Genomic DNA, 18,353 nt, shown 5'->3' with positions numbered 1-18,353 from the left:
TGCCACGAACTGGGCATTGATTGAATGGTGTCTTCTTTATTGTTTTTTGCACAGGGATCTACTGTTTGCTGTACACAGACCGTCAACCGGAAACTCCAATCAGTAGGGGCCCATGAGTTAGTCAACCCAGAGCCATTTGAACAGCCCAATTTATAATCATGCTGCTGGCCATGTGCCCATTAGGGAAAATGTGCTGCCTGGGGGTGCCAATGTTCTGTCCGGTGCTAGTACGCCCTGTGGTCACCCAGGGGGGAGAGAGAGAAGGGAGGGGGGGTGGAGGGGGGGGGAAGCACGCCATGCGGTATGGAAATGGACAGCATGTAAAGATAATTTGTGCTTCTCCTCCTGCCGGGGTGGCAGGTGGTCCACATTTTGTTCAATCACCCTCAATCCGTTCGTCGGACCAGCCAGAGCTTAAAGAAGTCTTGTCATGGACCATTGCGGTATCAAGAAACATATGGTTGACTCTGAGTCGTTAGATTTGGTGTGCTCTCACGATTGGATAGCGGTGTAAGATACGTGGTCCCTTGTGGCACACGATCTCCAGGCATATGTATCTTTCCATATTCCAGAACTAAAGGGGCAGACCGGCCGCCTGATTGGTGGATTAAAGGCGGGCAATTGGCATGTGTCCCATTGTCTCTGATGATTTAATGGAATTCCAAATGTGTTGCTCCTATGGATCATGGCTCTTGTGTATCAACATTTACAACAGCCAATGTACCCCTGCCAATAACTCCCTATTGCTGTTACTGGAGGACAGAATAGAATAATCGGGTGGAGGGGGAAGACACCCATGTCCATCACAAATTATCATCTGTGGGGATCTTAACCTTCAATATGAACCACTCATGGTTATGGCAGGCCTCCAGGAAATGAGGACCTGAGCTGGCATGTGGCAGACTTGTTAGAGGACTATCCCAGGAGGTTGCGTAGATTTGCAAGAGACGCAGCAAATCCGTTCATGACGCTGGGACTAAGACATTTCCAAAGCGATCAGCCAGCAAGCAATACCTATGACATGTATGCTAACTCCAGTTTGATGGACTATATTCTGGTAAATGTGGACGCCTGGGTTCATCTGTAGGATTTAAGGGTGTTGAAGAGGCCAGAAAGTGATCATAATCGGACTGTAATCCTGGCCAAAGGTTCACTCTTTGGTGTAAAAGGTGAGGGACATGGGTCTGAGTCAATTCCAACAGAGGCCGGAGGTGAAGCAAGGTGTCCCGTTACATTGAATCCCGAATTGAAAATCCCAGGGTTATATGCACCTATCCTGCCTCTGCTGGAGTCCTTGTGCCTTATTGAGGGGTCCAATGAGGACTGTTTGTTGCCGGCGTATGTATGTATTATGAGTGTTCTAGGCAGCGGCCCAAGTAATACCTAGGCCCACTACAAGCCGTAGGGGCGAAGAGTAGCACACTTTGGTATGACGGGTTTGGCGAGCTGCCAAAAGAGACCCAATTGTGTGTGCTAGGCACCCTAGGGACCAGGGCATAAGGGCCCTGGTGGTTGCAAGAGTCCAGTACCGCAAATTACTCAGGGGGAAGGAGGAGGAATATTCTGTGCATCTTTGGGACAAACTTCTCCAGACTACTAAATCCAGAGATGCCAAAGGTTTTTGGCATTATGTTAATGCAAGAAATAGCAGGCTGTTCTTCCGAGCACAGGATAGCATCTCTGAGTCTTGCACTTTCGATCTCTGTATAGCAGGGACAGTGCTTGTAAAGGCCTTAGCCAGGAGCCTGCCACCCTCCATACGCCAGATGAGAAGGCTGCCACCCCATTGGTGCTACTGATACAGGACATCCAGATGGCGTTAATGACCCCAAAGCCGGGGAAAGCGCCTGACCCTGCTTTTGTTCACATTGATTGGTTTAGACAGGAGCCTAATATATGGCTTCCCAGTCTGCATAAGCGTTTGAATGCGTTGCTGGTCGCTAACAGGGTTCCCTATTCTTGGACCCAGGCAATCCTTGTCCCATTCTTTAAAAAGGGTGACAGGGGCTGCCTGGCTAATTATTGTCCAATTTCCCTCCTCAATGGCGGGTGGGGGGAGGTGTTTGCAAAGGCGGTGCTGGGCCATTTCGAGGCCTGGTGCCAGGAGGTTGGGGCTGTTCATCTCCATGGTGGCTTTCAACATGTTGTCAGCACAGTAGATCAGGTCCGGCAGCTCTCGTTGATATTGTAGAAGTATACACAGTGTTACAATCTATGAAAATATATGTGGTCTTGTGGACTTGAAGACTTCTTTTGACAGTGTACCGAGGGCGGGCCTGTGGGCTGCTTTGTCATACTGTCATCGGGTATATTGGATGCAAGTTATTTAGGTACGCAGGAGGGGGAACGATATCCTCTAGAATAGAAATTGATGCCGGTGTACGGCAGGGCTGTGTACTTGCCCAGATTCTGTTTTGCCTTTTTATTAACCGAGTGATTGAGTGACTACTGGCCGAACAGACTGATGCTCCATCTTTGGGGCTGGAAAAAATCTCCATTTTATTTGCTGATGGCAGAGTATTGCTTTCCCTGACCCCCATGGGGCTAGGCAAGTAATGTGCTATTTTTGAGGCATTCTGCATGGCCAATGGACTTGAAATTAACCTGCAGAAAACTCAGTCCATGGTGTTTTGTAAACCTCGTGACAAGAAGCACCTCTGCTTGAAAGCGGTTTTGAGGGGCGGATTAATTGAACAGGTTGCGAGTTTCGATTACTTGGGGGTCCGTCTAACAGCCAACTGTGCCTCGGCAGAACAGGTAAAGTTGGCGGCTTTAAAGTTTTCCAGGAACATTGGAGCCATAGCTAGATTTATCTAGGGGCATGGGGCGGGTCCAGTCAGTGATACCCTGCAAATCTATAAGAGCAAGGCAAACTGCTCTATATGGGGCTGAGCTGTGGGGCATTCGTAACTTAGCCGACCTCCAGGCCGCGGAACAGAAATTCCTAAAAATGGCTCTGGGGCTTCCTGTGAATGCAGCAAATGCACCGGTACTGTGGGAACTCTGCCTGCAGAGCATTGGGTTCATAGCTCGGCCGAGGCCGGTGTTTCTTTGGGCTAGACTGTGGTCTAGCGGCAAACTGGCCCAATATAGGAGAGTGGTTACAGATGTGCTGGCATGACCGGGTGGGCCAAGCCTACCTTGGTTCCAGGCAATTTGCAAGGAGTGGTCTGCAGAGGGAATGGAAGGCTACTGGTTGCAGCCTTCTGCAGAGGGAATGGAAGGCTACTGGTTGCAGCCTGATTCTATCCCAAGGATTTTCAAAAAAGTATTCAAGAGGGCTTCCAGGATTAGATGGGAGAGAGACACTAGATCGGCCCTTGCACACTCAGCCAGCCTAGCTCCCTATATGGCCAGGAAACCAACTCCAGGATTTGAATGTTAACTGGATGTTATGCTACCTAGACTACTGATGGCCCAGTACATGAAGCTGCGCATTAGCACATTGCCTTTGGCATCTCTTAAGCATTCTTGGAATGCGTCTTATTCTGCTATTTGTCTTTGTCCATTTTGCCCTAGCACGGTTGAAAGCATTGAGCATTTTGTTTTTTTCTGCCCAGCCTATAAGTATGCAAGGAAGAAATATTTGCTACCCCTGGTTATGCTCTCTAACTCTAATAGGGCATCCCTGGTGTTGCGCTTCTGCCTGGCTGGCTGTCCAATCCTGTTTTTCGGAACTTCTTGTTGTTGGCATGGGGGAATTACGCATATGGCTGCTAGAGGATGTGTTTTATGAGCTGTATTAATTTATAATTTGATCTGATCTTTTAATATGCATTGTTTTATCCTCTGCTCGCTTTTACTCCCATGGTTTAACTGTATCAATGCATTTTATCGCTTTCCTGTGTATTTTTTTAATGACTTTTATGACCTATTACCGGTCAAAATAAAGTATTGATTGAAACCTTCCTTGGGCAGACCTATGCAGACATATGGCGAGCATGTAGACATAAGACACTGAGAGCAACTCTGTGCTCGAGGTGAGAAAGCAGAGACTGAAGGAAGCAAATCCATCCCGATGGCAAGCCTTGTGAATCCACCCACGTCAAGTGAAGGTACCAAGGTGAATAGGGGGAGGCAACAGGCACTATACACATTACATGAAAGGAACTGCAATATTGCTCATTCCCATAGCAATAGGGCGAGATGGGGCGGTTATTTCAATAAAAACCCCCAAGGAATGTCCAAAGCATTTCCGACTCCCTCTGGTCTGCCACAAACCCCAGGTTAGCTAGACTGTTAAAGGATTCTTCACTCTGAAAATTTTAAAAAGTTCCCTTTCACAGTCTTTTCCAATAGGGTCCAAACTATTTTATTACTGATCTATTTCAGGCTACAGTAATAGAGTCAAGCTCTGTTTCCCGCAGCTTATAAAGAACATTGAACAATGCAGTTGCACACCCGATGACATGGACATGTTTGCCATGAACATATTACATCAAAGCTTCATTCACGACATTGTTTGCTTGTGGACAGCATGGGCGTAGGACATAGGGGTATAGGGGGGGACAAATCCCTCCCCCCAAAATTTTAAGTGGGGGGGATAGAAGGGTATATGTCCCCCCCAGAATTTCTTGTTGTGCACAGACAGTGATGCACATAATTCCTGGGCACAGGGCCGTCACGGGGGAGGGTGCAGGAGGGGCAAACTGCCCCAGGACTCACACTGGGGGGGGTGTCTCTCAGCGCATTCAATGACAGACCGTCAGTCCACGCCTATAGAGGCCCAGGGAATGTGGTCTCATGGAGTTCTGGCAATGCTGAGCGAGTTTAGCCGCTGTTGGACAGTGGCCCATCTTTTGGCTTCACAGCTTTATATCACTGATAACTAGGGCGGTAGCAAGTCAAAGACTGAGAGCTTATATACTGTGACCGAGGTGACCCATAACACACACACACAAACACACACACACACACATAAACACACACGTGTGCGCTGTGAGAGTTAGACCCGCAAGATGGCGTAGATTTTACTAATCAATTACGGAACATCATTTTCAGAAGTAACAGCGGCTCCTATTAAACTAAAGAACCAGAAAAAAACGTACGTACTGCTGGCCTTCCACACCACGCTCAGAATGAGTGTTGCCACCCTTCCAAAACTCTAAAAGGGTGGGATGTACTCTTGCCAACCTTCCAAACCAAGGCACATTTCTCCTCTTATAAAGCACACTTGAAATGAGTAAAATATAAACTTTCCATCTTCGAATGCATTATAACATGGAAAAATGTTATGCTCTGCATGAACACACAATAACACGGAAGAGTGATATGTATGGCATGAAACCACTACAAACGAGCATTGATAAAGCCAACAGATTTGGCTTTTGTGTAGCCATGGGATAGGCATTTGGCATACACTGCCTGAATGGTGATACTTGATCATGATATGACAATGGCTGCAAAATGGTGTGAACACCTGGGCAAATGATAACAGTGCTAGGCAAACGCCTATGATACCTATACACAATCCATCCAAAACTGTTGTCTTTGAGAATGTTTGTTTTTCATATGACTTCAGTGCAAGGAAGAGATGCAAGTACACACACACTACTTATAAAATCAAGTGGCTGAAGGCACACTTGGTTAAGACATGTTCTATTACACCAGTAGCACAATTACAGCTGCAATTATTATTTGTATTTCTATCATTAGGATATTTATGGAGTACAGACCGTGCTTCGGCAAGCAACAAAGCGCTTTACAAGTCTTAGGAGAAAGCACAGACTGAGGAAAGCAGAGATCAACTGACTGGGGAGTGAAGAATGGGAGTGAGGAGGTTAGGCAGTTTGGCAGCAATGGATATGCAAGCAAACAGGGGTTGAAAAAGGAGGGAGCAGATCCCCCAGTCTCAGGATGGGTGGGAAGTTGAGCCAATAACTCTCAGAAGAATGCTTAGAAATAACACTGTAAGGCCCTCAACTGCAAGGTTTGGTGTTACTGTTTGACAGAGATTGCGCAAAGAGTTCTCATGAGGATTTGTTTTGGTTGGAAAGACACAGGTAGTGGGTTGGTATGGCGATAGGGATTATTAGCATGGGTGAGTCAATAAACAAACACCCACAAGCTGTGTGCCTCTCCCAATACCCTATATCTCTCCTATATGTAATCCAGTGTAATCGTTTCGGCTCATAGGGGGCACTTAGGCACCACCTAATAACCAAAAGTAATAAGGGGTGCCTCCTACCACTCTGAAACAGAGGGAAGAATCCACATATTGCATTTAGAACACCGATATTGAAATTAGCTATAGCCTTCCACCTTTGCAGAAAATCTGAAAATGTAAATTGTGCCCACTTCAAACCTCCCAGACATCTCGCCCTGTGATCCACTCTGAGAACAATCAAACATTTACTGGCCCAACAATAAATATTAACAGCCCAATACCTCTGAAAGACTTTTGGGCTGTTGCAGAGTCGGTCAGTGGTTAATAAGAGCCTGATGTGAGACTGGCAGAGTCTATCCCAACATTGCTGACCTCTCAGAGGCACCAAGCCTTTGAGAAATGCCCTAATGTGTCCAGTGGTGGTGGAGCCAGCTTTCCCCCACAGTGCAGAAAACTTCCCATGGCCATGCTAATACCTATGGCAATTCACACCCAGTTCTTGCCTACCCCCACCCAAAACACCTTCGCATTGGAACTCTGATCTAAATTCGGTCAAGTCCTACCATCAAACTTTGCTCTCAAAGTGTCTGATTGGTTTCTCAAACGAGTCTTCTGAGAGATAATGACTAATTGAAGTTGTAAACGCGCTACTGCTGTAATAAAAATGTCTCGACAAGGTCCAACTTCAGCCACTTGATTTTAAAGCACCACGTGTCTTTCACTGAAGTCCTGTTAAAAACAAGCAATGGCAAAGCCAACAGTTTTGGCTTGTGCATAATTATTAGGCATTTGCCAGGCACTGCTATTAGATGATCAGGCACTCGCACCATTTTGCACCTGCTACGATCAAAACCAATTGTAAACGGTATGGATTTCTACCGAATTTTGCAAATAAAGTGCCATAAAATGCATAATTTTAACCCAATGTTTCAAACATTTTCTTGGGAGTGAGACATCCCTCAAACTCCTTGTTTGGTTTGGTCTACCTCACTGTGCTTTGTCGATCCCGCATAATTGATGCAAACATTTAAGACTCTTCAGTTCAGAAAATCACCTGCCCCCACTTTACATCATCTATCTGTCACGGTTTATGATGTGTGTTTTAATGTGCACACAGGGGCAGGATGCTCCTTAATATTGGTATGACGCACCACACGCCGCCATACCATCCTATACATTTTTATGCACATGATACAAAAGTTAGTCTGGCATAAACGTTTCTTCAGTACAGAAATCTAACTTTGCTGTAGTTAATTTGCAGTTGTTGTAATGATCCAAATTTGGGTTCCTCCGCACAAACTCAAGGGAAGATTTCTTGTGTCTCCTGTTTGCGGCGGCTAGCCTAGAGCAAAAAATGGTCAGGGAGCCTCACCCAATTTTGTGCCCCAGGCCTCACCACACCTTGTGACAGCCCTGGCTGGGCAGTTGTTTGCAACTTCACTTGCATGCAAAGATGAAAGTTCTTCTCATGGGGTGACACATGCCTGCACTTATGACTCCAGGCACTGCCCGGGTGAGAAACAAACTGCACGTGCCCCTGCGCAGTGCTTTGCTGCGCAGCCTCTGGAGTCCAGTCACAGTGCTGCCGACTACTGCCGTCGAAGCAAGCACGGAGCATGGCTGACTGTGGCAGCGATGCTGCGTGCAGAGTCTCAGGCTGGGCAGGGACAGTCACATCCTATTTGCTTTTGCAGCAGCGACCAGCAAAATTTCTAGTGGTTGCAGTCTCACTTGCTGCTTGCTGGGCTGTATGGTGTGGGCGAGGTAGCCCTGCAGCGGGGATTCTGGTGTGGACAGAGGTATGCCTGTAGCAGGGATTTGGGTGTGGGCAGAGGTCAGTGGTTGTTCATTGGATAGGTGGACAAGTGATTAATTTGGATCCACCTTTAAAAATATAGAAACTGCTTTTCATTTCTTCCACATTTGCCTATGGGCCTCCTGGCCTTCTCTGTCCGTTTTCTTCTATCCTGCCTCTTGTTCTCACGCCCCTCTGCTTATGGGTGGGGCGATGGGTCTGGTTGGCTGCCTGAACAGTCGTACTCGTACTGTAACCCACCCTGGCCCAATGCCACATCAGGGACCGGGTCACAGTGACCCAGTCACCCTGCAGCTACACTGAAATGCAGTAGGGAAACTGCAGCACAGTGCAGGCATTAGGGGAGGTGTGGTATTCGGATGATTACTGAAAAGCTTAGCACTGGCCACTGGCTTAAAAGGTGCTCTGTGTGTCTTTTCAACACCGGTGAAACGGTCAAGGCAAAGAGGCCAGCTGGAAATCACAGCAGCCCACTGGTTTGCACCCCTTACATTTTGCACCACCTGTCAAAATGCTACCGACAGCCCCTAACTGATATGCGTGCTTAAAGGGGGCCTAGAAAACGTCCAGCATTCGAAGGCTCAGAACCGCCCATGTCTCTTGTTCTAACCATTAATGGTCAACAATGGGAATCGCCAATGGTGGAAATTTGGGACAGAATTGGAGGTTACCTACCTTTGTAATCAAGGCACATTGGTGGAAGGGAACTTGTAGCTGGAGGTAGGTTGAAAAGAATACATTTTAGGGCTAAACACAGTGTCTTAAATGGGTTAAGTGAGCAGAGGCATGTGTGTTCTGCAACCTGGGAGAACTGCCACCCTTAATCCGAAGCTTACCGCGCTACACAGGACTATGTTTCACTGTAGCATGTAAGCTTTATCAGGCTATGCCACACTCGACAGTAGCAAGGAATTGCTCCGTGGAAAAATCCCCGACCGTGGCAGTAAACCATTTCTTGCCTGAATGGAAGATTCTAGGAGTGCCCTCGCAATGCTACCCCCCATCCAGCCCAGACTGAGCCAATCCTTAGAACGCTGGTATTCCTCTGCTTTTGGGGTTCAGCATGTGCTGAGTTTGTCAGCTCTGCTGGAAGAATATGTGTTTGCTTGAAAGCAATAGTTAATTAATTACATACTATTATTTCCTGTAATGACATGAAGCAGCTTCGGGTGCTCTCATTGTAGCCTCTTTCACAAGCACAGTTTTCACCCAAGTGCCTTGATGTGGGGAAGTCTCCTATGGGGGCTACATAGGTAGGTTCTCATGCTATGTAACATTCACTCTCTGTGGATTACTCTGCATTCCTGTTGAGGCTCTCCCTTTGTCTTCCTATATTACCTCTCACGTTTTTGGGCGTTCATGCAGACTGGACTAAACAAGGCAAGACAGATCTGCCTCCGCGCCCCCAAAACGCGCTCTGGCTTTCTCTGCCACCATTCGAATTTACTTGCAAATATTAAAGTAGATAGTGGGATGACCATGCATTTTAAGCAGTCGTTACTCTGCTACGACACACAATAGTATAGTGTATGTTTCTTGACCTTTATTCGAGCTTCAGCTTTGTTCCTGAATGTGGTCATGGCTCTCCTCAGTGACAGCAATATATGTGCAATTCACATGTGCTCTGATTTACAACACACCGCTGTTGCAAACATGATTAACCTTTGGCACCCGAAACACCTGTGTTTCGGCTGAGGGTATTATGTTAAAACAAATTTTTCTGTCTTTTGTATTGCTTGCATCCGAAATTGCACAGATGAGCTGGGTGTCTGTCTTGAGCCACCTCGCCAATATTCACATTACACATTAGACTCAATCATGTTTGTGTGTGCAATATACACAAAGATATAATGGATCTGGTTGACATACAAACAATAGCAACAGAATTTAACATGCGTATAGAGCGCGCAAAAGAAATGTGTTTTTTTGCGTGATCATCACTCACTACTAAAAAATTGACAGTTCATTTTACTCCATGGTTTGTGTCTGTAGCAAAGTCCCCAAGGTGTCCCCTGCCCCTGAACCCCCACCACCCCAGATTTTATGCGTCTCCTACGCCCCTGGTGGACAGCAGAGTTACATTTAAGTTACTGAGCATGGCACACAGGCCCTTGGATGGAGACAATCCTGTATTTCTCCAAGGGACATTTACAAAATATGTGCCTACCTGCTCCTTGAGATCAACAGTTGCTTTTCTCTTCAATGTCCCTAAAACTAGACCAAATTGCACATGTGGCTTCCCCGTTCCCGTTGTTCTTCCAACAAGAAAGGGGGTCAGTGCTGAGCCCTGCAGGATCCCATGTTCTCAATAGATGGGGCAATACTTTGGGACTCCCTACCAATTGCTCACAGAAGGCTGAAAGACCATTAAAAATGCATTTTGAAAACATGTACTTTTCTGGGATCATTTGTGTCTCTCTAATTGCAGTTATTTCTGTCAATATCAAGTGCTAGGATGCTCTTAGCAATGGTGTTAGTGCACTTTAGAAAACCTGGATATGAAAGCATACATTTCCCACAAGTTAAAGTACTGTTTGTATAGTAAAACAACCTAGGGATAACCAATCCTTATCAATGCGCTAAGAGGCTAGTTTAAATCTATACTCGTGTTGCACGAAACTTGAATGGGGTATGAGACGCTTCCCTAGCGTTCCACGTCAAAAGATATAATCAGTGTGGGTTCAAGTTTCAAATGTGCTCAAACTCTAGTAGTCACAGTGGTGTGGAACAAAGTCAAATACATTGAGCAAAGGGTCCTTTGTCAAATAATAAGAATGGTATTTAATATACAATTGTACAGACAGAAATATACCGAGCCCAAGCACAATACGCTGGCACGCGTTTTGAGCAACGTTTCTCTTCTTCAGGGCTCTAATTTTTCTAATTTGTGATGTTAATATTGTGTGAAATCTCTTTACAATCATTGAGTAAACACATGCGGACAGTATAATATCGACAAATGCAGCGGATTTGCTGTTGCAATATTGTAGTTTTAAGGATTCTTCTAGTAGTATAAAAGCTTCTTAATGAAAGCTAATACATAATTCTATTTTGTTCTCTATGGCTTTCTTGAAGTAACACTGCACTTGTGAGGCTTTAATATCAGTAGGATGAACTTGCGTGCAATAGCGCTCGAAGATAGAGGCTCGCCAATGATGGTGAGCTGTATATGGATCAGCTTGCATGCTTGATAACGCCGAGCAAGATATCCGAAGGGCTGGTTTCCCAGCGTAACTGTCCATACGACGACTGTATGACATACATGTGTGGGCATTCCCTTATTTAATGTGAAATTGGTGTTATATTGCATCTTGAACCAGCCTGTTACCCTCCTAGGAGTCATCCTACTTGCTAAGCTTTGGTACCAATCAGTGAACCAAGACAACATGCAGGAACCCCAGCTGCCTAGCTGTAAATCGGTTCTTCTTACCCAAAATAAATAAATGAATGAATGAATAAATAAATAAATAGGAGAGGAACGGCGATAAACTACATACCTCAGTTTCTTTTTTCATCTTCAGCCATAGTTCTTGGTAAGTTTCAAATCGTGTCCTGCTGTTGTCTGAATCTTTATCTTGGCCTTTATTAAAATAATCTGCTTCAGAAAAGAAAACAAAAAAAAGCTTCAAATATTTTGTGTATGCTTTTACACATGCAAAGAACATACCTTAGACAAAAGCCATTGCCACATCAATGTCGTTACTGACCTCCTCTTGACCAATTAGAATGCAGCTGATAACTACTGGCATTCTTAGGCCAATACTTTGCAAACTTATATTTTCACTGGGCCTCCAAAATGACAGACACCACCCAATTTCATGCAAAAAAAGTAAACATGGAAAAATCCACTTTATAGAGGACCTGTTTACCTTTCCATTATACTTAATGCATGCTAATGTTCGAACTTAACCAAGCTTACACATAAAATGCTTACCTTGTTGTCAGTGGTATACATGTAAGGTTGCAATCTACCAGCAAGGTATAAAAGGTCACTGACCCTCACAGTCCTGCACTTCGACACAGCACACCATTTATGTCAAGAGTCAATGATCACTCGCCAATGGTTAGTTGTGAGTGCACATTTTAAGCCCCGTTTCTCTGCTGTATAGAATCCCATTTAATTTACATTTGCTCTACTCGCTTACCACTGAACTAATCTTTTATACACCCCACCGCCCCCAACTACAATGCCAACACCTACCTTGCTATTAGAACTGTGTTTTAATAGCCTTATAGAAATTGGGGGTTGTGGGGTCACAGGGAATAATGGGATAATGAACCTCTTCCCACCTTATGGCACTGGGCTTCGCCTTGGGCTATAACCTGGTGGTAGGTCATTGTCATACGACAATTACGCCTCCCTAGGTAGGTGAGCAAAAGCAGCATTTACTTAATGACGAGACCCGCTGATTTCCAGTGAGCACGTCACTTCCAGGGTGTCAGGACAAAAATGGGTTGCTTAAAATAAAATGTCCAGGAAGTTTTTAACCTTGAAAACTAAGATGCCATGGAGAGATCATAATGTTGATCTTTATGAATCTTAAAATAAAGTCTTATGAATTAAATAAGATCCATCAAGTCCTGTAATAAAGTTCGGACTAAATTCTATGCAAAAAGGACAAGCATTCTCGTCCTTGGCACTTAAGAGGTTTTAAAAACTGCTGTCATGGTGAGAGTCAGACTCGTTATGTTTAGAGGCGTGGTTCAGTTTGGGTGTGGTTCAGTTTGGGTGCGGGAACATTGAACTGATGTACAAGGACAGAAGTCCTCAGTGAGAGAATAAAGGTGAAGATGAGAAGACGTATACTGTGTCTTGTCTGGTACTTGAGTGAGGACCACTCAGAAGGTTCCCACCTATGGGGAACGTCACACTGGCGATGGCCAGCAGAGGATCCCGCGTCGGTACAAAAGGCATAATCGCCATTATTGTTGGAACAGAACATTTTCAATAGTTTTCCTGAAACAATTCAGGGTAAGGAAATTGTTTTAATTGGAATTAGACATTCGGATTTTCGATGTAGATGGCACGTCTTTCATACAACTACGCAGGATAAAGTACAAACAATGGACAATTTTGTAATGCCACTTCCGATATGCATCAAATATTGTACATTCCATAGATATTCTAATGAGGATGCATAGCAGGGTGCAAGTCCCCAGACTTTAGGAAAAAGCTTTTGCAGAAACAAAGATCCTTGGACGAGATTCTGGCAATGCTGCTGAATCGGCCATAGTGCAGCAAATGAACAACATGAACAAAGTCAAAATTACCCTGGATGCAAGAGAACACGAAAACTGACCCTGGCCCATGGGGACAGTATCAAATGAGCAGACTAGACGGTTTCCGATGTGGGTATTAGCTCCCTCATGAAGGCACTGTGAGAAATGAAAGGCTGACACAAAGTTGTCATGTTTTCAACATTAGTCATTTTTATTAAAAGAAAAAGGGGTTTGGATAAAGGCCTATCAGACCACTCCATGCTTTAACCCCTCTTATTTCCTGCTCTTCCTTCTCAATCTTTTGCCTTCAGGGGCTTTCTGTACCCCTTCTTATTCCCTTCTGTTTTTTTGCCTTCTTTCTCATGCCCACTTGCACCTTTCTTTCCTTCTCCTGCACACTTGCACCTTCCTTTCCTTCTTGTGCCCACTGGCACCTTCTCCAACTTCCTCTGTGCACACTTGCCCCTCTTTTCGTGCCACCTGGCACTTTCTCCAGTTTTCTCGTGCACACTTTCACTCGCTTTACCTTTCCGTGCCCACAGCCACCTTTTCCAGCTTTCCACTCTGCCGGGTCGGTTGCACCCTTCTCTCTCGTTTTGGGTTGTTTGCGCCCTCTTTATTACAGTTCTTTCACTTCGCACACCCTTGCGTGCATCATCCTTTCTTGCTTTCTTTTGATCTGGTCACTCTTCTCTCAATCTAGATTGCTTTACTAGTTCTCCCTCCTTCTCCCCCTTTTCCCCTCCACCCCTCACCTGAGTAGCAGAACAATGACAAGCGGTCCCTTCTGGATGTGCAGACCGGAGGTCAGGGTCTCACCACCTGCCCCTCAGACATCCTTGGGGCCGGCACAGGTCCGAAGGGAACAAGCAATGTTCCGGCTGCCAATAGCAGCCTGCAGGGTGCTTCGCTCCGGCTCTCTGGAGACACGGCTCCCTAGCCATGCTGGAGCCCCTCACAAACACTGGGCCAGTGACTCAGCACGCGGTTCTCCTCTGGGCCATTGATCCTGCTACTCTGTGCTCCTTGGCTTCTCTGGTCCAAACAACGCCCCCAGCTTGCTCTTCCGGCTGTGTAGAACCACACCTTTTCTAGTTGGAAAACCAGTCAAGTGGAGTGAGGTGTGAGTGATAATTAGTAAATGCCTAACTATCAACAGGACAACTTAAGTTCTTTCTACAGCACGGTTTCCCTTACACTACCCATGTTAACTATAGGGGAAATCTTTCTTGCTCTCGATCGCCTCTTCCTAGTCCCAGTACTTGTTGAAAATGCAGAGGGGGAGGGAGGGAGTCAACATGTATTTGGGGTTTGGATTAATTCATTGAAATATTAATAAGGGATCAACAGGGGAAATAGGGAATCCTCTAGCCTTGTTTTTATAGAATGGGATGGCTTCCACTTTTGATAGACTATTCCATATCCCTGCTGTTCCGTTGTACAAGTATGGGTCTTGAGAGTATCCTGTGTATTCTAGATTGTTAGAAGATGAATGGAAATTAATTTCAACGTTCTGTCTTTGTCTTATTTGTTTTCTTTCCTCCCCCTCGTCTCATGGATGACGGGATTGGAATTAGGGAAAATGAGACCCGTATTTGGGCGGCTCCTCCTAAGTGGGGACAACCCCAACCACAACCACCCCTGGCAGGGTAGTGGTAGGACGACAACTTTCCCTTTGGTAGACTTGACTGAAAAGGTCCTGAGGGGGAAAAGGCGGGGTGCAGAAAACCCTATGCAGTGCAAGAATGGTTCTTGTTGGACTATCTGATCAAGCCAGATGATCAGGGGTCGACTGGCAACCGAAAGAAGCTCTGGAAATAACTTTCAAAGTGGCCCCATATTACACATGTTCAGCAGGCCCAACACTCCTATGAGAAAATGTGGAAATTAAATGGGTTACCACACAAGAGTCCCAGGGTGCAGAGGCCTAACGGAAAATCTCCAGAGTTCCCTATAAAACAGTCCACCCCTGCAGATAATGGCTAGGATGAATGAGGTAGAAACTGATTTCCCAGACCGGGATGGAGAACTCAGCATAGAACCAGGAAGTGGAGAAGGAGGCAACTAGGGAAGGGAGGATAGAGGAGAATGGTAGAGGAAGAACTAAGGTCGAGCAAGAAATAGGAAAAAGTCATAGAAACAGGACGGAGAGCCTGCAGGAGCTATCCGTGTTGTGATAGGCTGCTTGAGAGAGGTTTCAAGGGAGGGCACTCTTTCACCTGAATTATGAATCACTAAGGCTTCTGAAAATATGCGGTTTTCAGGAATATATATATATATATATATATATATATATATATATATATATATACACACACACACACACACACACACACACACACACACACACACACACACACACACACACACACACACACACACACACACACACGAACCATATAGAAGTAACAGGCTTGTGTGAAGACGAAGATTTACTGTTCTGCTGAAAAAGCATAGTTTTGGGAACTGTTTTTTTCAAAAACTGTGTTGGGAACCTGCCCATTTAGATGTACTAACCTGTGATAAATGTAGACCTTTTCTTCTTGGAGCTCGGCTTAAACACAAAGCAGCCCTAAAACAGACAAACGGATACGTAAACAGTCAAGGAGGGGTTTACATTGCAACATGTTTATTTAGTGTAGCTGATACTCATAGTCTGTGTATACTAATTGTAATTAAATGTTCTGCATGGACACAGGGATCAAAATAAAGATCTGATTAGCAGGAGCTAAAAGCATCTCCTCTGTCAATGCATCACCGAGTGACAGCTTATGGCAACCAGGAACTAGTAAATAGTGGGTCACAAATCTAACTTCCACTTTTAACTTTTTGGCAGTTGTATCAGAGCCATTGTATTTCAAATGCCTTCTAGATGTGTCCTTTGCTCCTATATTCACATTCCCAAACACAAATTAATGTCAAATAGGCATGCTTCTGTGGCTGGAACAATCGGCTCTAAAGTAGTGAATGTGACATTGCAGAATCCAACAATGGGGAAAGACTAATGTACAGAGCTCCACGTCGGTCATCAGCTTCCTTCAAGTATCTACCTAGGGAGTGCCAGAGCTGGCAAGACCACGTTCCTTCCTCTTCCCCATGGTTGGGGAGAGAGACTGACTCACAGATGGGGAGAAAGAGTTGCAGAAAGCTTTTCCTACCGCGTGGCAACATGCCTGCGCAGTCAAGGCAACTCTCACAATGGCGTGGTTCAGATACTTTATAAAATACAGATCACATAATAAGGGGTTGTACACACAAGATGTAGTTTATAATGGTCCATACCCTATGGTAATAGGCATTTTGTGCAGGTAAAAGTTAAACTTATGGTGCCAACGTGGGCAGGGGCTTCGGGGAGGCGGGGAACAAAGAAAAATGATATACATTTCTTTTTAAATTTACATTGCATGTTTGGTGAGGGCTGAATGAATGTTCCATTTGAACGTTAGTGGGAGGGGGCTAAGCTGGTATAAATGAGGTGGCTGGTTGGCATCCCCTGTGTCTAATATACTTGGAATATTTGTTCAAGTTTATAAACCTGCGACTTCACATGCCTGGTCTCCTGCTTGAAGACGTTTTTATCTTATGGGACAACAGAACAACTTTGTGAATACCTTGTTAGGAACAATCACTTTTTCATTACCTTTGTCTGCCTGATAGGTCTCATCCGTTTCCCAACTGTTCCCTAGGTTCAGCTATACAAACTAGCCCAAAAGAAACATGTAATGATGTCTCAGAGAAGTACGTGAGATATGGGCGGGGGGGGGGGATAGGGGTCAGGGCAATCTGGCATAAATACTGCCTTTGCAGCTTGGAATGTTTACAGAGGCCAGTTTCTTAGTGACCATTTGGGTCATCAAGAAAACGCAACTGGACTTATCATCTGACACAAATGACCAATATAGACACAAACATTGGCGAACTGAGAATAATCTCTACGCTTAGTACAATGGCACGAGAACGCCTGGCAAATATCATCTAGAATGTTACTTTGGCTGGAGGGGAAGCGTTAGAGTGGGTCTTTGTGCAGAAATTTAAAACTTCTTGAACCAAAAGCTACTCGGGATTCGTGGACATCTATAGCATCAGGGCTGCCCACAAGAGCTCATGGAAAAGTCTGAAATTCCTGCTGAGCTATGGTCATGGGAAAGGCTGTTGTAGAATAGCACCTGGAACTGTGTCAAAAGATGCCATGCTTATTTCAAGATCAGGGCACATCGAAAGAATCTGGACCCCGACAAATCAGATTTTACCAGGTCCATGGGCAGGATGCACCTAGGATGGGGTGATGCACTGCGATGTGCCACAGAATTGTACTCAGTGCCCTGGGATAGCTCTGGATGTGTGGTTAGGGTTATGAAAAGACTGGTTGTATAGACCCTCGAACGTAGGAGAAGGTTAAAGCCACCCAGCCAGACAGGGATATTAGTTTCTTTACCACAACTAGTACCAGAACACATAAGATCTTCTGACTGAGGGAGAGGTCTAGGTCGATTAGTTTGAAATATAAAATGCCAGTGAATTGGTCAACTCTGTTACCAGATAGGTTTGAGAACGTCTTACAGATTTTACCTTGGGTTCCAAGAATTACTGATGTAAAGAAACAGTTGCATATTTTAGAAACAGTGTTTGATGGGAGAAAGATGAATTCAATGTCGCTTACCGGTTTTCAACTCAGCGCACTCCTTCAGATGCCATGTACCTAATAACAGGTATCAAAGATAAGCCTTCCATCAGAGCAGTCATACACTTTACAATCCTTCCGTGCTTTCAGCAGGATTTCTTTGATGTTGTAGACATTTTACTAACAAGGGGAGTGCACGTTTATGAACACCAGGACTCCAGAAACAGTACAAAGTAAAATGTTTTATCATGTGTAATTTGTTATTGGAACTTCCACATTGTTGCCTTTGTGCTCCTTGGAGGGATAAAGCACTCTCACCCTGAATCTTTTTTTCTTTGAACCAGCATGACTGTAGTTATAGAGGGTCTCTGGGAACTACATCTCCCAGACACGTCTGAAATTTGAATTCCAGGTGCTTCAGTGCCAGCACTTCAACGACCAACTGGTCTTCGCCGATCCTCGCCTCAGCTCGCTGTGTAAGCTACTAAAGACTGGGTTGTTGACAAATAAGCTGCCTTTCCTCGACCGGTACACTCCATGCGCCTTTCATCTTTCTTTGCACCTAGGGCAGCGTGGTAAGGATACAAATG

At 45.1% G+C, this 18,353-nt stretch overlaps 1 protein-coding gene across 5 annotated transcripts in view; it reads right to left on the bottom strand.

Annotated features, from left to right (window-relative positions):
- Positions 1-18,353, bottom strand: part of ORC3 (origin recognition complex subunit 3) — an 876,882-nt gene that overhangs the window by 826,149 nt on the left and 32,380 nt on the right. The window contains exons 2-4 of one of the 5 annotated variants that reach the window (XM_069606388.1): positions 17,803-17,841; positions 15,660-15,714; positions 11,420-11,520 (exon numbers count right to left, since the gene is read on the bottom strand). In XM_069606388.1, coding sequence (XP_069462489.1) covers positions 11,420-11,437 — 18 coding nt within the window. In that variant the 5' untranslated portion in view covers positions 11,438-11,520; positions 15,660-15,714; positions 17,803-17,841. Of the gene's footprint in view, positions 1-11,419; positions 11,521-15,659; positions 15,715-17,802; positions 17,842-18,353 lie in introns of those variants that run through there. The other 4 variants (XM_069606389.1, XM_069606386.1, XM_069606387.1 and 1 more) reach the window with 4 other exon arrangements.

The sequence above is a fragment of the Ambystoma mexicanum genome, chromosome 4p (assembly GCF_040938575.1).
Source record: "Ambystoma mexicanum isolate Mex_15411 chromosome 4p, UKY_AmexF1_1, whole genome shotgun sequence".
Taxonomy (NCBI): domain Eukaryota; kingdom Metazoa; phylum Chordata; class Amphibia; order Caudata; family Ambystomatidae; genus Ambystoma; species Ambystoma mexicanum.
Note: the sequence above shows the minus strand (reverse complement) of the source record. Positions and strands in the feature narration are given on the sequence as shown.